Below are 23,453 nucleotides of genomic sequence, written 5' to 3' on the forward strand. Positions count from 1 at the left end.
TGCTCTGTGTGTTTACGTGTCTTACTCAAACTGTATCAGCTCCATATTGCCATTGATCTGCAATGATGCCTGAATGCAAAACATCCCATTCTACAGTGGATACACAACATAATGAATTATTTCACATATGCTTCTTGAAATATATTATTTATAAATAAAATAACATTTTTAATCTACCACTTTATCTTCAATTTTTGGTTCTGTTTTGAATAAATAGATTTGCATACTATTTAAAGAAAAGTTTAGAATGAGCTTTGACAATATTCATACACAAAGATTTATTCCCCATTTGGAATAGAGCTGTGTCCAGTAACACATAAGCCCCACTGTACTCTCTGCGTTGTCTGTCTCTATCTCCTTCCCCATTAAGTATGCAAGTTTTCAGCAGTTGGCAGTCGGGTCCTGGCCCTTTTCCCTGCATATCCTGCTTCTCATGGATGCAGTGGGTTAATGTATTTTTAAGCTAAATTCTTTGTTTATATTTGCCTTGCTGTTTTCGGTTGTGTTTGTGTGTTGTGCATTGCGTTGCAGCGGCAAGAACTGCTTTCCTTTATCAATCGCAACAAAATTCCCCTTCGACTACTTTTTTTGCGAGTTGTCCCAAAGTGAACTCTAGTGGATTCATTTATTCGCATATAAGTTTGTTTGGGAATTTTTCACAGATTGAAGTGTGGCGTTGTGTGCGTGTCTGCCAGTTTTCGGGATTTAAGGACTTCGAGGGTCCTGGAGCTAGTCTCGCTGTTTGTTTACTTTTTGTTGGCATGAAATGTGCATTAGCAGAGTTAACTGTTAATTGTTTACCCATTTCAAGGGCCTGACAAGTGACATGTGAGTTTGTGGTCTGGATTGTAGTTGTGGTTAACCTAAAAATGGAGTTCAGTTATTTGAAATACTCGCAGCAAGATAAATCGAAGTCTTTAATTGCTTTCAAAAGATCTGCACACCCAATTATATATTGAAATTTACTTATATACATTAATATATAGCGAGATGAAACGCATAAAACCAACTCGTTTTTGGATTTCCAATTTTTATCAGAGCTTATAATTACTAATCCTAACCGGCACTCGCACTTTTAAAAATTGTTATACCTTTCGATTAAATATACTTCTGTGACTGATATTTATAAATAATATCTAAACTTTACTTAATTTAAAATTCCATATTTTTATAAAGTGTATTATAGAATGTATTTAATTCTTCAAAAATTATGCAGCAATAAAATATTTTAAGCTATCTATGAATTACTAATAAAAAAGACATTTCCGATGATCAAATTGTTCTTCTGTTTTAGACTTCAATAGTATGAATTGGATGTATTGAAATAATTAATTTACATACTGTAACTACAAGAATATTTTTGTGAATTCTGTAGGTTAGTTTTGTGTTACGTATGCTATACCAAGTTTTCAACCACTTTTACAAATTGTAATATCTTTCAATAAAACGCTTACAAGTTTTGGTATTTTTTAAATTTTATAAGCAGCTTGACCTAAATTTTTAGCTCGATTTTTATGTTACGATCACGTTGAGTCTGGTGCTTCTGTTTTCCATCGATCACATTACACTTGAATACGACTTTCCCTTTGCCGGGGATCTTTCACACATGTTTTCCGGGTAACACCGATAAAACGCGTCCGCTTCGTGCAGAATCCGTAGCGAAACTGATTTGCCGACGAAACCTAATGCTCGCACAGAGCCGGGCTCTGGCTTTCCACCAACAACAATAAGGGAAAATCTAACGAATGGGAAGTGCTGTTACGTATACGCCGCGTTGGCCGAGTGATAACAGGCGGGGACGACGGCCGACGGCCGACAGAGCGAGCCGAAGTGCAGCTTCGGTTTAAGCCAACCAAAGGACGCAGGATGCTGTTCATTGGTAGTTGTTGCTGCCGGTTGCTGGCTATGCCCGGTATCCTTGTTATGTTCGGAGGCTTGTTGTTTGCGTGCAACCGCAACCACAACAACAGACCGCAAAACACGCGACAAAAATGTTAACAGAGTCCAACCTGCAACACCATGCCCCAAAATCACCTTCCAACGTTCGAGTTGCAAGCTGATTTCACCGTCGAACCTTTTGGCTCGTTCCGGCTGAAACTGAACCCTTTTAATAATAATCGAATTAAGATAAAATGAAAACAAAATCAAAACACATTTTTGCTTTCCGTTGGTTTGCTGCATATTGCTATTTGGAGCCAAGCATTTAATTAGACAAGTTAATTAAATTTATTTGCATTTCATTTCAAGTCCATGTGCGTATGTTGAGCGAAAAAAGTGCAATTAATTTGAGATATTCAATTTGCAAGCGTTGCTTATTCGATTTTCGCTGATGCAGGACCATCTAATTGAGGGTGATAATTGCGTTTTATGACTGACTGAGCTAGCAAAGCTGGTCAGTTGGTAGACGGTTAATTAAGAAGTTCTTTTCGAAGTTAACAGTGGAATTTTCGAATGGTTAGACTGATAATATTTTTAGTTACTTATTTTTCAAAGTTTTTTATTATGATTTTATTCCTTGATCCTATTAAATTGCGTGCACGAAAAAAGGTTTGATATTTTTAAACTAGACCTTTTTGTTAAGGCACTGTAATCATTCTGGACAATCTCTGGTCAGTTTTGACCAGACCAGAAAAAAAGTTAGTCTATATATAGACGGATTGTATGCGATACGAGAGTGATGAATTCTCCCTGTTGGCCATACTGAACTATCTTAATGAACTCTTTCAAATCACAGACATCGCTCAATGCCAAAAACATTAAAACTGACAAGGCTAGACGGCAGACAAGATGACTGCTCTGTGACCCTCTCCCTGGGATTCCTCTACACACCACACACCCAAGGAGAAACGTGCACCATCGCTTGGCAAGTTCATTGTGGAGGGAATCCCAGAGGTGATAGGCGGCGAGTGGGCGTGGTCGACTGTTGCGCCAGGATGTGACCAAAACAGGAAGAGTAGGTGGAGCGGGTGGATTAGGTGGTGGCGAATGAGGAGGCGGAGGCGGAAAGGCCACAAAGGTCGTTGCAACACATTCGCTTCGTTGGGTCAAAAGTCAAGCGTTGGACGGGGGATCCCCTTGGATGCCAGCCATTACAACACTTTGTTGGCTGCTTTCTAAAGTTTTTCTCACCATGGAAAAAGTTTTTTTCTCTCTCTCCCAGTCTTTTTGTATTTTTCACGCCTTGTCCGAAAGTTTCCTGTTTTTCCCCTCTACTTGTTTTGCTATTTTTTCCCGCTGCCGCCTTAACAATGAAATTTTTGACTGCTGATTGTTGGCTGTTCAATGTTATTCTTCCAGTTCAATGCGAGTTAAAGTAGACAGAGCTATACAAAATAGAAAAAGGTATACAAAACCGGTCGGAAATATTGGACCTCCTTCTCTGGTACTTAGCCAAAGCCTGCAGCAAATTGAAAATGGAAAGTTTGGTTCCTGTTTTCCGGTGTAGATATATTCACAATTTCTTTTGCAGTTTGTCTGCGACTTTGGTTAAGTATGCCTTGCAGTCTAGTCTCTCTGCTAAGGACTGCCCAAATGAGGTAAAATAGTTTGGGGAATACTATCGGCAAAGTTTTTCCCCGGCTTGTCTGGGGAGATTTATATTTGGGATATGTGAGTTTACGAAAGAAAACAATACATGTACGAAAATCCGACCGAGTAATAAAACAAGATTAAAGATGAGAATCGAAAGTTTAATGGGCGGAGATTTGTAGACCCTTTGATGGGCGGGCAACAAACGTAATAACATCACGTAATTTGAGGGTTGAAAAAACCGCAGGCTGACGTCGCATTTCCATTTACCCAGCGGAGGCGAAAATGGAATGGATTTAAAACCAACTCCCCATAAGCATGCATTCATTTTTCCAGCAATTTTCACACTCAAGCTGGCATGCACTTTGCTGCATTTCCCCCAGATGCATCCCCTCGTTTTATCTGACAGCTGCACTTACGCAATGTTACGCATAAGTGCCCTTTAGCACCTAGCAAGTTGAACATTTTTTATTTCACTTTTTCTGGCAGTCGATGAGGGCTTATTATACGGAAAAACATTTGTGCTTTCCACCCACCTAATAGAAAGGACAGATACGTTTTTGAGATGTTCCCTGTTCCCCATAATTTTCTCCACCTAACGTGTGATTGTTTGAGTATTATTCAGGTGTCAAGTTTCGTTTAATTTAAATAACATTTTGCTTTCATTTATGTAAGCCCTTTAAAAATCAGTAAGATGCAAACATTGAAACCATCGAATGAAAAACTGGATAATAAAAATTGCCCTGTCATTGCTAACTAATGAAAATTAGCATATCTATCGGTTGTCAATACAATGACGATGGACCTCAAAAAATTCGCCGAAATCTGTCTGCACTTTATTAGCAATCATGACTTTGCGCGACTGATGAAACTTTTTCCCACTGACAAATTGACTTGCCACACGGCCTGAAAGCGAGCTGCCACGTTGTGCGGCTAATAACTCAATAAAGGAAGTCATGGCCTAAACCATCCGCCGCCACCTTCTGCGGATTTCCTTTGTGGCAAGGCAAGCTTAAGCCGATTTCCGCTTGTTTGTCACACAATTACAATTTGTCAGTTGAGGCTTAGGTCGTCGGGATTGCCTTTGTCCTCCGCCTGATTGGCTGGCAAAGGTGTATACATGTATATCCCAGTCTAATGAGGGATAATCGCAGAGCAGTAGGCGCAAAAGCAAATAAGATGTAAAATCAAAAATATTTAAGAGACTTAGCATCGACTTGGTAGCATTTTTTAAATTTATACAACACTGTACGTATGGTCAAAAAAACTCAATTTAACATTGACTTTAGCTTTATACTACGCATTTAAAACGTTTTTGAATAAGTCAAACAATTTATGGAACTTTTATTTTAACCATTATTGCACAGTTGGCCGTAATATATCGATAACCAGTACAAATTGCTTTCATATGGCTAGGCGGTAACGCCTACAAGCCTAATGACCGCACGTAGAACATCTTGTCCTGCGGTCACCATAAATAACAGAAAAGCGCATTTGTCATACGACCTCCCTTCACCTCAAATCCCGCTTCCCGAGTCCCGATTCCCGATCCCCACTCCCCTGCCATTCACCTTTTGGCAAACTGCAGTCCTTGGCCTTTGTCCTGGACGTGTTGGGCTGTAAATCAGCTCATTAGTTAGTTGGCAGCACCTCGAGCTCGGCTAAGACCAGTCTATGAGTAACACGTAGCAGCTGCCACAGTGAGAAAAATATATACTGCTGGGTTAAGTTATATAATTTAAATTAGCCTAATCATATATAGTAATCTAAATAAAAAACATGCAACTCATTTTTATCTAATAGGATAAGCATATAAGCATAATTAATACATGAAAGGCAAAGGTTTTACTAACAAATGGAGTGATTAGTGTGATGCAACTACTACACATGTGTTTTCATTTTAATTAAAAAAAACTTATGTCATTTCCAATTAAGTGTACTTTTTGCCGGTGTACTTGTTGGTGGCTTGTGCGGTCGCTCGTTAAGCTTCATTTAATCAAAACAAAAAGTTGGTCTGGTGAAAAATTACCCCATACACAAGAGGTAAGCGGCAGGCTAAAATGCCTCTTTGAATGCTAATAAATCTCGTTCGGTGCGTGGCTGGGCTGCCTATCAACGCTTAAACCCGACCTTTGGCAGCGGCAAATATAATTTAAGCAGCCAAATATCTGCGAAAGTTGTTGGCCGAAAGTTTTGCGAGCGGGTCCGGCCAGGAATCAGAGCCGAAGGGATTTTCTTTTTAGTTGATGATAGCCGGGAGTTAAGCCAATGAAGGATTGGATTGGATTGATATGGGAGGGCGAGTGTGTGGGAGTTAATGAAGCACGCCGATTGGGGGTTACGGGGTCGAGAGAAATATGGCCAGTCAGCTGTCGATTAAGTTTAGTGCCTGATGATGATTGTTCCTGGGGGGTCGTGACCCCTTGCTGATTGTCCGAGTCCAGTTTCGAGTGAGTGTGCTGTTATTGTTTGAAACTAATCTTTAAAGATCATTAGCTTTGTTCGCACAAAACTCTTCATAACAATAATAATTCCCCAAATAGCCCTGAAGCTTTCCATTGAGGAGTCGAAGGGTGTGCGGTCCCCCCATTAATATATATATATATAATATTTATATAAAGTGTCCGCGAAAGATGGCCAGCTATAATGACGTCAAAGTTGTCAGGGGTTTTTTCATATTGTTGCCTTCAACATTATCCTTACCCTTTTGCACTTTCGTGCCTGCCCCTCTTCACTATGATAATGATAATGGGCGTAATAGCAGCGGGTTGAGAGGTGAGAGCCTGGCTGATGACTCGGAGCTACTCCAAGTCCGCTAATCTTAATTACTTTTGTTTAATTACTTTGACGTCCTGCCCGCGACCATGACAAGCCAACTTCCAGCGTTTCGGTATTGTTTCCACTTTGAAACGCCCGAAGGTATGCAACGGCGTTGGCTGCTTCCTTTAAAATAAATAATGTTTACTTATTATTTTTTGGCTGAAAAAGAATGAAGGCAAGGTAAGAAAAATTACCAAGTGAAAACTTTTAGCAGTTAACAAAAGAACCCAGAATTTACCTTTTGCCTTACCGCCATAAGACAAATAAGGACCACATGCTTTTAGGCGTTTTAGCATCCTGATTGTTCGTACCTGACCTAAGGCACTCGGTAAAAAACTCCGGAAAAATACTTATGTATTTTGTAAACTAATTTAGAGATTAAAATCTTGACCCAACCGTGGAATGCCACAGGGCTTGGCCTCCATTCGCTGCTCCGCGGAAGCGAAGCCAATTAGCATAATGTTGTTGATTTTTATTGCTGCACCGAAAAGTTTTGTCATTGACTTTGGTCAATGTTTGTTCAAGGCCCCTCCTATGAAAAGCCTCTGGCTACGCCTAAGGTTATGATAATTTAAAGTGTTGGACTTTTCCAAAATATTTGTCATGGCAAAATTTCAAAGTCGGGCAGGCTTAATACTGCCCATGAAATTGTTTGATAGCATATTAAGTGTCTGTTTGTGGGCTTGCCACAAAGTGTGCACTAAAACTTGTTTTTTTCGGACTACAAATAATTTATGAGGCCAATCAAAATCGCACAAACTGAAACCAGAAAGACGTCAGAAAAGTGCCCAATATAAATTCCAACGGGGCCAACGAGCAAATACAAGCAGGAGAGAAACTTAATTTTTGTACTTATCTACACACTGGTTTTTTAATGCTCTTTATTTTCAGAATCCCAAAAACTAAGCATTATTTGTACAAAATATTCGTAGAATAAATAAATTAAAAAATATTTAAATATAAATTTTATAATGTACAAAAGGACAGCTGATGAAATATTATAATAAACAACAATTTCTGCAGAGACTCCTTAATAAGTTCATGTTGCCCAACTATGATAGAGCATTGTTTCACCTACGCCACTTCAGAATGCGTTATATAAGCCATGGCCCTTAAAAGTATGCAATAAATGTTAAGGCCATGCTGAGCCAGGATGTGTGTGTTTAAAAGACGAGGTAGGTGGAATCTGCCAGGATCTGCAGAATCTGCAAAAATGTATTTCTCCGACTCTAGAAAATCAGATGAAACGGGAAAGCCATCAGGAGGCGTTGAAAAAGCATTCATTTGACTATTCATTCAGACTGTTCAGTAGAATGCACCCAATGTATTTATAGGTTAAAGTAGGCTGTTAAAAAGATACAAAGGTCGATTGTAAAATTTAACAAGCTGAATTAATTTTTCCTCAAGAAAACATAGATAAACCGAAGATGGTCAGCGCAAAAACTATTTTAGCTACTGGTGTGCTGAACACTCTGGGCATTTCCTTCTTCGTGGCCCAGCCAAAGGATCGATGCTCGGCAGCTCCTCCCGTTGGAAAGTATATCTTCCTACTGGCAATACTTCTGCTCTTTTGGGATTCAGACATGATTCCAAGGAAATTGAAACCGTTTTCCCCACGGATTTTTGCCTGCGGAGATCTTTTATTCACGATCTTCTTCACCGAACTAATCCTGCTGGTGGGATGGTGTGGCTTCGAAAGGATGACCTACCGAGTTGTCTTTTCTGTGTGCAGTGGAAAACGTGGTTGCAATTACGGATTAATGACTTTCTGCAGCATCCTAGGTGCCGTTGGATCACTGTGCATTGTGCTCGAGGTGTTGGCTCCGCGGAAGATGAAGAATTTGGTGGGACAGAACAGTGGCGGCTTGCTCATTCCTCAGGACGCCGGACCAGTGTTCAAATGCATTCATGATGTGCAAACCTTTGTGTGGGGCGCAATATACTTTTCACAATTGACTCGGGAGGAACGTATTCTATCAGTGCACGCCTTCGAGTCTCAATTGCGCTACAAGAAGGAACAGTACGTACAACCAGGTGAACCGGCTGTCCAGGATTCCGGGAATCAAATGGACGCCGGAAAATCGGCGCCAGAACCGGAAATCGTCCAGGAGTTGTCCCCGTAAATTGTTTATTATTTATACAAATTTATGCCAACAGCTGTTGCTACCGCCGTCCTTATTGTTGCCATCCTTTCTTTTCGTTTTTTTTGTGGGGAATCGGCATGGAGCGGTATACCTTTCATTTTTCGATTTTCCGGAATTCGGTCCTCCCATTGTTTGCTTTTCATTTTTTGCTCCAACTGTTTTCCTTGCGGTGGCCATTTTAATTTTCGCCTTTATTCCTCGCCTCGCCATCATCGTTGTTGCCATGTTAGCCGCAATTGATTTGCCGTAAATTGTATTTTTAATCTGTCCGACAAACGTTCGACATTCGATTTCGTTTCGAAATATGTTGAAAGCGATTCTGTTTGTATTTCTTCTCCACTGCGGAATCGGGCGATTGGATCCAGGGGCGGGAGAAGGGTGTTAATGAGTGTGTCAGGGGTGTTATTTATTCGTTAGGTAATTGACAGCGAATTGCAAGGCAGTTCGAGATTCGTTTCGCTTACAAAATAGAGAACTAAAAGTTGACTCGACCTAGGCCTTATGATCTTTCTTAAATAACTTAAAAGTAATGAGATAAAAGTTTCACATTCTTTAGATACGTTTTAAAACTAAAATCGAGTTTTTGGCAATTTTAAATACTTTGAATATAATTAATAAAATAAATTTAAAATAAAACAAAACTATTCGGTCATATTTTCAAAACCTAACCTTTTATAATTTAAAACAAATTTTTTGTGGGGACTCTTCAGTTAGAAGAGAAATTTTATTTCCAGAGCTTCACACCTAACACAAATATTTACACCAATTTATTTGTAGGCTTTTAGATGCAGTCGATTAAATTGCAAATTCTGTATTGGGCTGCTCATCAAAGGGCGGGCGTATAAAAATAAAGTGCTAGCAAAACAAGAGTCGAACATTATTTTTGGCAATTGCTTTGGAAATACTAATATGATTGACAGTTGCTGGAATCGCATTAATGTCACTCACACTCACGCTTCCCACATCCAAGCACCCCCATGTTGCCCCAGTGTTGAGTAATTGAATTTGTTTCTGTGTTGACTCGATGTTCCTGCGACTGAAGTCCAATGGGCTTGGAAAAGAAAAACAAGGGGAAGGTATATTAAATATTTCACATCTTATACGTCTGGGGATCGGATCAGCAAAAAGTCATGAAGTGCCGGTTGTGTGTTCTTTGTCTCGTGGAATCTTCTCCATTGTTTGTGATTTGCTAGCGAAGTTGGTGGAGTATCACTAAATTCTGGTTAATGCGCTCTCTTAGTTATGCTGTAAGTGTTTAATGTTTTATATTTATAAAAATAATGCATTTAATAGCTGCGTTTTTTCATATTTTAAAAATCTAATTAATGGAGCAATTTCCAAGGCCAATTGACTGTTCATTTGAAATATAATAATGACCCATATTTGACCCCTAACTAACTCTACGCGCTGAAATCAGAGTTGTATATAGCTTAGCAGATTATCTTCACACACTCTGTGATACCGAAACACCGCCCCCGTGGGCATTATACCAACTTAAATGCCAAGTGTCGTTAGTTGCTCACTGCTCCAGAATGGTTGATAAGATGGATTTTTGGGGGTCTTTGCAGGTTTTCGGGGGTTCTGTCAACGAAACGGATGGATAAGAAGTATGTGAGCTTCTGGCAGACTGCGTACATATGTTAGCACATTTTTAAATGTGTTTGTGTCAGGCTGAAGTCGTGACTGCAGTAAATTCCTGACTACCCAAAAATTCTCAGATAACGAAGAATGGCAAACTTGATAGAAATGAGCATTTCAACATTTTCAACTTAAGCTGGAAAAAATATATATATGTACATATATGTATGTGAAATAACCCAACGAGGAACATGAGACAGGGAAACTGGCAATGCATGTCTGCAATTTTTTAAGCAAACATTTTATTTGCTCAAATGCTAGAAAAAAAAAAAACAAAAACATCGCCATAGAAGATGGAGTGAGAATGGAACTTGAGACACACAACCCACATCAAAAGAGCAACTTCTGCATTTTTCCCCAGTTCTCGTTGTCGATGTTGTTGCTCCTGTTCCTTTAGTTGTTGTTGACTTGCGCTCCTGTTGACATTTTGATACAAATCTTCAATAAAATAAAAGCAGCTCAAGTGGCCATAGCGTAAACAACAAAGGAAGTGCGACCAGTAGGGAAAAACTTGGGGAAACATTCTACGTGGAGGAGGTGTGGGGCGCAGACATAAAATAACCGAAAGTACTAACCGAAAACTGCTTGTAAAATGGTGGAACTATTTTCTGGGTAATGTTGATTGGCAATATATCTTAAAGCAATAAAATATTTTAAGTTGAATTTTATATCCAGAAAATATCATATATGTATACTCAAGTTCGTTAAGTAAATTTATTCCTTTTCCATGTGCCTGTTTTTGTTGTTCTTTTATCAGTACTCGAAATTTAAATAGCAAGCAATCAAAAAGCATACTGTTTACTGTTTGGTATCAGTAGATTACAGTTGCGACCATCCAATTTGTTTATTGTGTTTAATATTATAATAATAATCGTCTATTATTTATCGTGCAGCTGAATACATTGAACTTACATAAGTATTTACAGCTTGGAGTGTGAAATCTCAAATGGACTTAAAAGTCGTAACGATTAATTGGCCGCGACAAACCCTTTTGGACACCCTAATCCGGCGATTCAATTCGGACCGTCGTCCTGTCTGAAAGTCCTTGGTGTCATCTGTCCCAGGAAATCTTTTTCCTTTTTGGCGGACTTGGTGTTGTTCCCCCCTTCGTCTGGTCGGGTTTTTGTAACTGTGGTCAAGCATATGGCACACAACACAGAACAACATGCTTTTTCGTCCCCACACAGATACACACTCACACACACATGCGGTGGGCAATCACGTAACAACAACAACAGCGAAGCCGAACAAAAAGTTGTTAGCCAATTTACTAAATGTCCAGTGTGTGTTGAATTGTTGAAGCTCGTTTGCCGCTTTGTGTACTTTTTCGTGTTTCGTATTGAATAACAAATTATTTGTGGCATATGTTTAGGGGCTGGCAAGGACCAAGGACCAAGAACAGGAGCTGAGTGGGCGTTAAACGACTTGTTAGCCAGTCAGTCATGGATAGTCCGATGGTCTGACAACTTGTTTGCCCGCCCGAGATGGACATGGAAAAGAGTAAATAAGTTGAAAACTGGAATTAGTCCGTTTAGTTGTGGGATAGTTTAATGTTCTCCATGGACTTTGGGCGTATCAGATGAAGTTAAAGATCAAAAGTAGTCGACTTTTCCGGTTCTTTGGCTCAACTATTGTTGAACCCAAACCGTTAGAGTCTTCTACCTCGATACGTGAGTGATTTACCAATGAATATGGAGCCACAAAACGAGATCCGGCCCAAAAATAGAAGCGTATAACTTTTAATACAATTTGTAGGCTCTGACTTCAGCCCAGGCTCTTCATTAGGATTTTTATTTCTTTTGGATATTTTATAGCTTGCCAAAAACCGAAGAATTTATTGCCGCAAGTTCAAAACGTTTCGATGGCTGGCATTTTTCTGAATCGACCTCGACACGCTTGCTGCATTTTCAATTGCATTCCCAACAAATTGTTTCCAGCCTCGAGTAGTTCCGCTTCCTACCTCCTTGACTTTGCCAAATTGGCGAACATAAAAGAAGAGCAAAATATCCGCGTTACACTTAATTTTCCCATGACTCTGGTGAACTGCACCAGAGAAATGCGTTTGGGGTTGGTGGGGGGAGTTCCATTGGGCGCGGAGTGGGCGTGGCAGGATGTAATTAGGCGCTGTTAATTAGGTCGTAATTGGAGTTTTTCACTGAGGCCCAAAGCGGTCGAGGGTGACTTCCCCAAGGACATTACTTATGTGTAATAAAAGGGTGAATAATCGCAGTTGGATGCTATGCGCGCAACGAGAACTGATGCTATTTTTTCGAAGGGATGTTAGCGATATTAAAACTGGGTTAAAACTATTAGGAACGTCTTTATTTTTCTAACATGATGCAATTGAGATTCCAAGATAAGAAGGAATGGAAAATTTAACGTTGTTTCCTATCTACAGTTATTATGTATTGTAAGAAGTTATTGCATTAATTTACATAAATAAATGCGAAAACAAATAAAATCTCATATATTGGTAATACCTTTTGTGAAACTATATGAAAATCGTTCATTAATTCAAACTGATCAATTAAAACAATTTTTTTTAATTTAAGATCTGTTTTTATTTAACAAAAGTTTACGGTTGTTAACCAACCCTATTAAAAACTGTAAAGAACCTATTGATTGCGCTTCCCATATAGGATATGGGACCAAAACTGCTCCCAATTAAAGACACATTGATAGTGAATAAGCGGAATTTATTTTGTCGATACGTGAATATCGTATAATTATATAGTCACGTGTAGATAAGTAACACAATGATATGGCGAAACCTTTAAATTTAAATGTTTGGTTTACAATAAATAAGGCTAGCAAATGCCGATCCAATCGTACACTAAGAATTCCTAGGCTACTGTTTTTATAGATTCAAAATAAATCAAATTTAAGTGAAAAGAGTATTTATCTTTATGGCCGTGCTCATGACTAAACATAGCACACACTATTTAAAGCAATGAAAATTTGCATAACTTTGCACAGATAATCTGAAGTGCCGTTTTTAATTTTAATATAACTATCTGACGAGTAAAACGAATACCGAATAATAAGAATTCAGTTCTTCCTATAACTTGCTAAGCTATCTGACCAGTAAAACACCACAACAAAGTGAATATATATTTATTTAAAATTTGGTGTTGTATTAATACTATAAATTCTCTTTACAACTAAGACAAACTTTTATTATTTTTGTTTTTATTTTAACTAAGCTATCTGACCAGTAAGAAACGACAAAAAAATAATTAATATTTATATAGAATATTTTGTGTTCAAAATAATAAATAAGAAGTACTCCATGCATCGCAGTGTAGGGAAGATTCTAGTGTCCGTCACATCCTTGGGCACCTGCTGCTGAGTCCCGCTTAAAAACCTAACTAAGCTTCAATTGGGCACTGCCCTGCCTTTTATAACGCGGCTCAGCCAATGAGAGCCAAGATATAAAGTTGTTAAAATCCAAAGTGGGTGGGCAACATAGGGGTTGCTGTTTAGAAAAGCCACTGTTAGGCAACCAAAGCTTTTTGGCGAAACTTGAAAGCTGGATTGTAAAGCAGATTTCCGCAGGGGAAATTATACCTTTATTTAAGGAAATGTAAGCAAACATTTCTGTTAGGGATATTTTGTCAAAAGCAATATTGGGAAATTCAGAAAGTTAACATGGAAAAATTCTCTTTAAAAATAAGTCTGTTATGTAAATAACAGGAATGTAATTTAACTGAATTTAACATTTTTCCTTAAATAACATAACTGTTACTCCAAACATAAAATATTATGTTATACCCAAAAAACGGAAACGCATTAGAACCGAAGCCAATTATTTTAAGAACAAGAATTGCACTGACAAAATACATATACTAAATATTTGCAGTATAATTACATTAGTTTTTTAATGTTGTTAAATAAGTACTTAGCCTGTCTTTATAACCCACAAATCTGTAGAGTTCCTGAAAATTGGTTGCGTAAAAATGGAGTGGCAATAGTAACATCCATTTGGCATTCAATACTTTGGCTTTTGTGGTTAAAACAAATTAAGTGGAATTAATTTGACTTTGCCTGGCTTTTCACCTGTGCATCGGCACACTCACTCGCACACTCAACCGTGTGTTTGTGCTTGTGCATTTATGATTTCGGAAAAAGGCCTCGGAAAAGTAAGTCTGGTACAGGCTTTGTTTGTACTGCTCGTTTTGCTGTCTCGCTGTTTCTGACATTTCGAGTGGTTTTCTCCCCCCGCCCCATGCATTAAATATTCATCATGGAAAAAGCACTGGCAAGTGGATAAGGTGGAATTAAAAAAATGGGAGAGCCCAATACGTATTGCCACATATATCCATATAGGATATGTTTATGGTAATTTATACTCCGGTGCGGAGATTGAAATTCATGTAAATAAATTGCACCTGTAAAAATAATTAAAGTTGAAATCGCTCGCTGGCTGGCTAAAATATGAACTCCACCTTTCACTTGCCAGTGCATAAATTTACTCGCTCGCATACCCATTTATATCTGGGCTGCGATATATACGGTAGGGCTACTTGTTATTTGTTATATAGTGGCAAGCAACAAAAAAATTGGAATAAAATAAAAAGAAAACTTTCCGCCAGACGATGGAGCACTCGAAGTTGTGGGACCTTCGTCCCGAAGTGCGGGACCGTCGCTTCAAGTGGACTTCAGACGGCCAGCAACAACAACAATTGGGGTGGTGCAATAACAAGGACGATCCACGTGCAAAAATTCTTTTGCTATTTTTCAATGGGGGTGACCTGCTCCTCCCAGGTGCGACGCCAACAAATATTTTTATAATTTCCTTTTCGTGGAAATTTGCATTTTTCTGTTGCGTTGCGTTGTGTTGTGCCTGCCATTTCCGCTTTGCGCTTTGCCACTTTGCCATTTCCGGTTTTGACGGCTCGGCGGGAATTTCTATTCCTTAGCCATAATTGCAAAGTTCCCGCTCCTGCGGCTCCTTGGGGCCTCAGATCATCCCACAGGCTGTCCGCAAACAATTCCGAGTGATTTTCAATGTGTATGTGAATGAAATTAAGCAATTCCAATTTACCTAAGGTCCTTTCCCGCATCACTGAGTTCACTTAATGATTTCGCAAATGCAATAGCAATATGGGACTCATTTGAACAACTCCAATGAATAATTACTGGTTGGTTTATTAAGACGCCTTCAAATTACGGAATTTCAGTTAACTGTAGCAAATATGAACTTAAACATCTATTTAAGAATTAAAGCCGCATTCGCTACTTTCGACCAGACAACTCGCTTTGCATAATAACACCCGTTGACAATTGATTACGCATTACTACAATTTAATTATTAACATTAATATATCAATTTGTATTTAATTCATCCTTCCTGTGAAACAGAAATTTATTTGTCATTTATTAAATCTTTAATAATTGGCACGGTCTCTGTGTCAAGCCAACAAGCCTAATTAACATTTAAAATTATCAGCTGACATAAATTGTTTGATGGCCATAAATATTTGTGCCGACGAGCGGAGGCAGAAAACTTTGCAGACAAGGCAATATGAAATGCACAAAAGGACAATAAGGGCCCCAGTTCCAATTGCCGTTTTCCCCTTGCCGCAAAAACAGAAAGAGACGGCAACGGACAGCGCAGAAAAGAGACGGCAGCGAATAAAAAACAAATATATCAAAGCGAGCAAGGGGCATAAATGTAGCGTAATTTAAATAAAATTGCATTAATATGTTCTCTCCACCAAAAAGGATCTCCAGCTGCAGCCTGTGTCCTGGGCAAATTTCCAGCCAAGAGAAGAGCTATTCGTGCCTTCCCCGGATCTGCCGGCCATAATTCATCTGGGAGCCAACAAAAACACACACAAACACACACCACACAACTATCGCCGGACCTCTGTTGCTCAGCAAATTCACACCAAAAATCAAAAAGCAATAATGATGCTCGAAATCTGAACAGCCGGGTCCGGGTCCGGGCTCGAGTCCGGGTTGTGCCTGGCGAGATGCGGACGGGAGGTGTTAAAAGTGGGCATGTCTAGGCCACTATAAATGCATGAGTGTGTGTTTGGGCTACGTGGCAAACTTTTCGAGTATTTGTCGTTATAAATTTGACATCAATTGCCACGGCATGTGACCAACGAAGGTCTGACAGTCCAGGAACAAGCCAGGCGGTTCCAGAGGTGGATGGGCCACGGCTGAAGGAACGAAAAGACGGGGAAGCCCTGCTGAGGATGTGAGCCAAATTGCGAAAAAAAAAACCAGGCTCGATTTAGATAGGGTGTAAGTAAATTTAAAAGGAAAAATATTGAATAAAGAGTACCAACTAAAACTCTTTACTCTTAAATTTAAAAAAGGAAATACATAGCCGATATAGTCGAGTTACTCGATCGTAAAAAAGAAATTTCAAGGTTATCAGCAGAAATTCCCAAATAAAGAAAAATGTGATATAAAAAAATCAAATAAACTTCCAAAAGTGTGGAGCTGAATGATTTGAGCGGCTTATGGGCGTTACAGTGGGCGTGGCCAGAAGGTTCTTCACATATAAAAAGAAAGAAATTTAAAAGAAAAACGAAACAATTAAAACAATAATAATTTTTATTGCACAACAAGGAATTGTAACAAAACTTAAATTGTTTTTCATTTTGCTTAATGCGAACACTTTCCATTCATTAATATTTCACTCTAGGGTAATCTTATTATTACAAGACTAATTTGTTATTGGTCCCATCGGATTTATGAATTTTGCGTTTGGTAGGTAAGAGCAAATCACATTTCCAGTCGATTCAGTTCAGTTTAAAGTTTGACCCAGACTACATCGTACCATGTCGAGTAAAATTATATTTCTGTTTTTTCTTGTTTTTATTCAACACTGTACAGACATTAACTGTTCCAACGGATTGGGCAATATTAGAGAGGACTACTGCGAAGTATATTTGGGTGAATTTGGCGAAGACAGAACATGCTCAATCGCTAATAATATAGTAACCACTGAAGATTATCAAATGAAATTAGTTTTTCTTAAGCTACAAATCAATTGGACAAGCCCAGTGTTTCACCGCTGGAATATTTTAAAAATATCTAATGAAACTAATAACGAACTTGTTACCATTTCTGTGCTTGGAATTCGAAGTGAAGTCGATGTGAGAATAAGCCCTGCCGTACAATACCTAAGCCTACTTGGCATTCGAGAAATTAGTGGTTACGATATTTACCTTCCATCCGTGCTGATAACTGAGATGGATGTACATCACGTGAATGGACCGAAAATGGTCACTTTTAAATATTTATATGACAGTCCAGACAATTCTCTGATTACAAACAATTATATTCGGAAGACCATGAACAACACCGAGAAAATCAAAATTTATTATCTTAACACTTTTGAAAAAACAACACTAACAATGGAGGAAAATATTTTTCATGGCAAAGATAAAATGAGTTCAGTAATATTTACTGGTTTAAAAATAGAAGGTTTGACGGATAAAACCTTTGAAAATGTAACAACTTTGAGTAGCCTTATTTTCGATTATGTCGTTCTAAAAGATCTTTCATTCTTGAGGTTAGTAAAAAAGAGTCTCGTTTATCTTACGTTAATGTCTGCCTGCATTTCAGATCTCCTACGCTTCAGGCATCATTAAAATATTGCATTATGAAGGTTGAGAATACGGTTGACTTAAAGAGCTTTGCAAAATTCACGAATCTTGAAATTATAGAAGTGAACCGATACAAAGCATTTAAAAGTCTTACTGCTTTCATATGTGAAACATATAAAAGTCACTGTAAATTTACATTAGGAATTAATGGAGTTGCATGCCCCTTAAAATGCAATTGCTCATATAATCGAGACAAGTCCCAGTTAGAAATTGATTGTTGGCAGAAAAATCTCACAACTATTCCATTGCTACCAATTCCGAAAAAAGGAAATTCAGCTCTGGTGTTTCAGAACAATCTGCTGACTGAACTCCCCTATAATTCATTGGAGGGTTATCGGAACATAAAAAGCTTGGACGTGTCATACAACCAACTAACTAGTCTAAGCATAAGCCAACTGCCTGAAAGTCTTCACTATCTGGACATCAGACATAATAAGATCACTACTCTAAGCCCAGAGGTTGTTGAATATCTATACAGTGTTAATATTTTCAATCAGTTTGGCAACAAATGGATTATCTACTGCGATGAATATCACTTACAAGAATTTTTTTGGTATAAAGCAAAATTGTTACGGATAAAAACATCCAAATTTGAGACAATAATGGAATATATTGAATTAAGTGCAAAAGGCTCATTTGTGGAAAATTTCTTTGTTGAGAATATAGATCTTTTATACCAAGAAGCAAATGAAGATGAAATAATAGAGGCCTTTGGCCATTCGGATAAATACTTTAATTTAAAGTTAATGGAAGCTTTAAATCACGCCATTTGGCTGTTTTCTGGGGAGTTCGATGAAATTATCCTCCACCATCTCAACGCGCCCTGTCCTTACAGGTGCTCTTGTTGTTTCGAACGGCTTACAGATGAATTCCTCATAAATTGCCAGAATTTGACTCTTGACTCTTATCCAAGGCTGCCGAACTGGATTCCGTACAACACGACCTTATATCTTGATGCAAATGAAATAAGAAAACTGACTAATACCGAATCTGTAATCGTTTCTGGTCATGCATCGATACAGAAATTGCATATGGCCCAAAACCTGTTAAGAGAACTTCCGCTTCACCTGCTCCCAGAAAATATAACGTACCTCGATGTACGCAATAATCTATTAAAGTATCTGGATGATGGTGTGATAGCCTTCCTTGAATATCGGGAGAACATTACTAAGATAGAACTTTCTGGGAACCCATGGGAATGTAATTGCAAGGCAAAGGCCTTTCTATCTTTTCTCAGGAAGCACGAGCCGATGGAATACGATACAGTCCTGCGCCGCGTTGAAATAACTCAGGATATGTGTCCTGAGGACTGCATTTGCTGCGTCGACACCTCCAATCCCGACTCGCTCGCACTTATGGTCGACTGCAGTGGAAAGGAGCTAAGCGAAATACCACCATTACCTACGCCAACATATGGACAAACAACGCTCGTGTTTGAAAGGAATAGTCTCAAGAAATGGCCATCCAGCTTGCTACCAGGATACTCAAGTTTGACACGATTTTATTTGGCCAACAACAGACTTTCCGATATTGATCAACTACCAGACAAACTTGAATACCTGGACATCAGTAACAATAATTTCTCTGCTCTCGACGACCGAGTACGGGGATTTCTTCAGAAAAGAATGAATTCCTCCCAGCTGCAACTTTCACTCTTTGGAAATCCGTGGACTTGCAGATGCGAAGAGAAGGACTTCCTGGCATTCGTAAAGGAGCAAGCGAAAAATATCGCAAACGCTTCAGCTATTCAATGTAGTGATACAGGAAGATCGTTGATTGAAGTTGAAGAGACAGATATATGTCCCTCGGTCCTTATCTACTATACCTCCCTTGCCGTCTCTTTGCTGATCATCGCCTTGTCAATTAACTTCTTTATCTGCTTCAGGCAACCCATAATGATCTGGTTCTACGAACACGAAATATGCCTCAGTTTGGCTGCCCGACGGGAACTCGACGAAGACAAGAAATACGATGCATTCCTATCATTCACCCACAAGGACGAGGAGCTTATCGAAGAGTTCGTGGATCGACTGGAGAACGGCAGGCACAAGTTTAGACTATGCTTCTACCTGCGAGATTGGCTGGTGGGGGAATCCATTCCCGATTGCATTAACCAATCCGTCAAGGGCTCAAGGCGCATTATCATCCTGATGACGAAGAACTTCCTGAAGTCCACCTGGGGTCGCCTCGAGTTCAGACTGGCGCTACATGCAACATCGAGGGATCGGTGCAAGCGGTTGATCGTTGTCCTTTATCCTGATGTTGAAAATTTCGATGATCTAGACAGCGAGTTGAGGGCGTACATGGTGCTTAATACCTACCTGGATAGAAATAATCCAAACTTCTGGAACAAGCTAATGTATTCGATGCCGCATGCCAGGCACTTGAATAGAAGCCTTTCAGATGCAGAAACAAAGGTATAAGAAAAAAATATTCAACATTTGTTATTAAAAATATATTGGACTTTGGTCGCGATATTCGATCAAATCTAGTATAATATCCATACTTTGTCTATACAAACATAATTGCGATAAATATAATCTTGTAAAATATAAAAGTTATAAAAAGTATTGACTTTTGTATTTCGTAGCCTATAATACTGGGTTTAGAAACTTAAAAAAAATTAAATTTAATTTTAGCGGCTTCTACTAGCTTTTACAAGCTAAGTTGTGCAGAACTTAAAATATGTGGTATCCCTGAAAGATTCAGTGAACTAGTAAAAATGTTCCAAAGCTCTGTATTCAGCCCTCAACTTATAGAATTTCACCTCAGGGAGGGCTTTCAAAAACAAAAACCGAGCTCTTATAATTCTGTATAGTATTATTGTCTTCAAAGATAAACCTGTGTGTATTTATACATTTTACACATTACTTGCAAATATACTAATGGAAGTGTACAGCTTTTGAAAAAGCTTTTCTTAGAAGCTTGAAAAGATTTAACAAATATTCAAACTCATAAGCAAGTGTAGAGCTTGAAATAAATGTAAAATTGTGAATGTACATTTTCATTGCTATATTTTAAACTATTCTTTAATCAATTAAATTTTTCTTCTCTAAATAAGTTACATTTTTAAACACATTTTAATAAAATACTAAAGAAGTAATAGATTTTATATTAGATAGCTAAAGATAATTCTTATACGAATTTATAACATATTTATGTCTTACATGTAAGTCTAAAATCCCCAATAACTGCAAGTTGACCCTTAACGACAATTTCCGAGGGCTAATGATGTGTGAAATTCTTACCCGAGACAAGGTGCCACTTAACTTGAACTTCTGGTAGGGGAAGCTCCCTTAACACCCCTAAGGATTCGCTTGGAGCTACCCTTCGTTTTTTTCAATCTCTCGCGCCTTTGCAAAGGACATAAACAAAAGTGCAAGCGATTCATCGGATGAGTTGAGCAGGTGCAAGTACAGGCAAAGGTGCTAGAGGGTTGGTTGGGTTGGGGCTGGGATTTGGTAAGGGAAGGGATGCAGCGAGGCGATGATGGGGACTTCGATTTGAAATGCACATCACGTTTTTAGCCACTTTTTTGGCGACAGGCGGCAGACGCAGCGGATGGACGACAATTGCGGCTGGGGGAATCGCGTGCAGACTAAACCATGGCACGTGTGCTCCACCACTGGCATTGCCCGTATCAATCTACATGCCTTCCCTGCAGGAGTGGATTTTAAAATGCATATTACTTTTTATAGTATAGTATCTTGCACATTTTTGCCCACCTCGCAATGATGTATTATTATTCAATCAGTGACGCAACCTGCAAAAATGTTATACACAAAATGGTTATATGTACAATGATTACCGTTTGTACGAACAATCCACGTGCAATTAACATATCAACTAATTGAGGTGGGTTTCTCCCCTTTTTTTGAATCCAAAATTAGAGAATATTTTTAGCATAACCTTAGCGTTTTATGGCATAATATTGAGGGCAGTTATACGCTTTTCTAATTATATTCTCTTGGCACATTATTACAATTGGCACATTTTATTGTTTACTTTATTTCGAAAGTTGTCGGCCAAAGTTTTCGTGCTCCTTCGCAGTGCTGAATTTTTTGGCTCTCATTTAGGCCAACTTTTCGCATTTGGCCAGCAATTCAGTTCGCAGTTCATATATTGCTGTCGTTCTTTGAAATTTATGCTGACAGTTGTTAAAATTATGCAAACATTTGTTTGAGTACGTTATGTGTTTGTTATCATGTTTGCATCAAACAGGATGTTTTAATTCATCTGAAATGAAATCTACATAATTTTGACCTCTTATAGACTGCAATTTAAAAAGTGAACCAACAACCATATAAAGTTATATTCCAGCAGTTTTTTTTTAAAATTTAAGTTCATTCCTGTGCTTTTCCTCAAAGCGGGAAATCCATTACATAATCGGAGTACAGATCCCCGGGGAGCTACTCCTGCAATAGATCATCATTTGCATGTCTTATAAACGTTCTATAAATTTTGGGAAAACACAAGGGCAGAAAACGGAAAGCACTTTAAGGCATACAAAGAACTCGATTGAAATATAAAAACCACAAGAACACAAAGAATAAAAGACGGAAACGGAAAAGAGAAAAACCGAGGGGGGTAGTCAGGTCATAGGACAACACACTAAAAAGAAGGCAAATTTTATTTGCATGCGGCTTTTCAATTCGTCCAAGAACATAAAACGCAAGCCGGGGAACCTTCGGGGAACCCTTTCGATGATGGAAAATAAAGTAGAGTTGTAAAACGAGAACGAAAACTCAGGGAGCGAGTGAGAGGAAGCGAGAGTTAAAGCGAGATGGGGCGAAGGAGGCGCGGCGTCTTAACAATTTCCTGCCAACTTCTGCTTCATTGCATATTTCCGTTTCCTCCAGACCGGACTAGTCTCCAACCCCCTCGGCTCCTTGTACTTCTGCGTCCTGAGGCCTTGCACATATGGAAAAGCGACGACAGCCGCCTGGAAAAATTCCCTTTCTTTCTCCAGCGTTTTCCTCCTTTACGATTTGCAATTATTTTTGCTCATTTCAGCAGAAGCAAATATGCCCACAATTCCTTGAGGGACTACTGGCAGACAGTCCTGAGTCCTGTCAATACAAATAGTGGCAACTGTTCCTTCCCTCACTTCTCGTCTATAACGATTTGCATAAGTTGATATTTTTCGAGTTGTTTCACTTTGACATCCCTCCATCTAGACTTCGATTCGTGTTCGTGTTTTGTGTGCTCAGTTATTTGTCCGCCTGAATAAAGTCCTCGGAAGAACAGGATAGGGATGGTATGGTGTAGATTTACAACATGGAAAACATTTTAGCTGCAGCGGAATCAGACTTGCATTCAGTCTGCCACTTTTCTACCACTTCACATCGACTCTGGCCAGATTTCATTGCTTCGGGGAGGTAATGACAATTGTCTTCGGAGTCCTCTACTGAGTGGTTTATTAATTCCTGTAAGAGGAGCAGGACGAACATGGCTCGGAGCCGAACTGAAATTGAGAAGACAATAAGTCAAAGTTTAGAAGGAAAGTGAAAAGTGAAGAAATGTAGGAAGTAAGTGCATCAAACTGCGTTAGGTAAAAAAAAAGTCACAGTCAAAATATATAGTACATTCTTTATTCATTTTGCTTTAACAATTTTTAAAACCAATCTATTAAACTCTCGTAATTTTAAAGTGATTAAATAAAACTTAAATCCTTTGGCTTAGATTGCTTTAGGCCTTA

The 23,453-nt window shown here is 38.7% G+C and overlaps 3 protein-coding genes across 6 annotated transcripts in view; 2 read left to right on the plus strand and 1 right to left on the minus strand.

Moving 5' to 3' along the window:
• Positions 1 to 17,368, minus strand: part of LOC117150706 (lachesin) — a 34,903-nt gene extending 17,535 nt beyond the window's left edge. For 2 of the 4 annotated variants that reach the window (XM_033317721.1, XM_033317718.1), the window contains exon 1: positions 1,455 to 1,641. The gene's annotated coding sequence lies outside the window, so the exon portion shown is untranslated. Of the gene's footprint in view, positions 1 to 1,454; positions 1,642 to 17,314 lie in introns of those variants that run through there. The other 2 variants (XM_033317720.1, XM_033317719.1) reach the window with 2 other exon arrangements.
• LOC117150708 lies at positions 7,647 to 8,665 on the plus strand. The gene has a single exon (XM_033317722.1). The coding sequence runs from the start codon at positions 7,776 to 7,778 to the stop codon at positions 8,469 to 8,471; it is 696 nt and encodes a 231-aa protein (XP_033173613.1). The 5' UTR covers positions 7,647 to 7,775; the 3' UTR covers positions 8,472 to 8,665.
• Positions 14,726 to 20,178, plus strand: LOC117150705 (protein slit). Its single transcript, XM_033317717.1, has 4 exons — positions 14,726 to 14,843; positions 16,011 to 16,118; positions 16,980 to 17,661; positions 17,715 to 20,178. The coding sequence occupies exons 1-4, from the start codon at positions 14,726 to 14,728 to the stop codon at positions 20,176 to 20,178; spliced, it is 3,372 nt and encodes a 1,123-aa protein (XP_033173608.1).
• Positions 20,179 to 23,453: the final 3,275 nt, after the last annotated feature.

This window comes from Drosophila mauritiana, chromosome 2L (genome assembly GCF_004382145.1).
Source record: "Drosophila mauritiana strain mau12 chromosome 2L, ASM438214v1, whole genome shotgun sequence".
NCBI classification, from domain to species: Eukaryota; Metazoa; Arthropoda; class Insecta; order Diptera; family Drosophilidae; genus Drosophila; species Drosophila mauritiana.

Bases quoted from the DNA above. Each gene is read 5' to 3' on its own strand.
- LOC117150708 (XM_033317722.1), top strand. From the start codon at position 7,776: ATGGTCAGCGCAAAAACTATTTTAGCTACTGGTGTGCTGAACACTCTG.
- LOC117150705 (XM_033317717.1), top strand. From the start codon at position 14,726: ATGGAGCACTCGAAGTTGTGGGACCTTCGTCCCGAAGTGCGGGACCGT. The intron at 16,119-16,979 runs GTGTTAAAAGTG...AACACTGTACAG, and splicing joins TGGCGAGATGCGGACGGGAG to ACATTAACTGTTCCAACGGA. The intron at 17,662-17,714 runs GTTAGTAAAAAA...CCTGCATTTCAG, and splicing joins AAAGATCTTTCATTCTTGAG to ATCTCCTACGCTTCAGGCAT.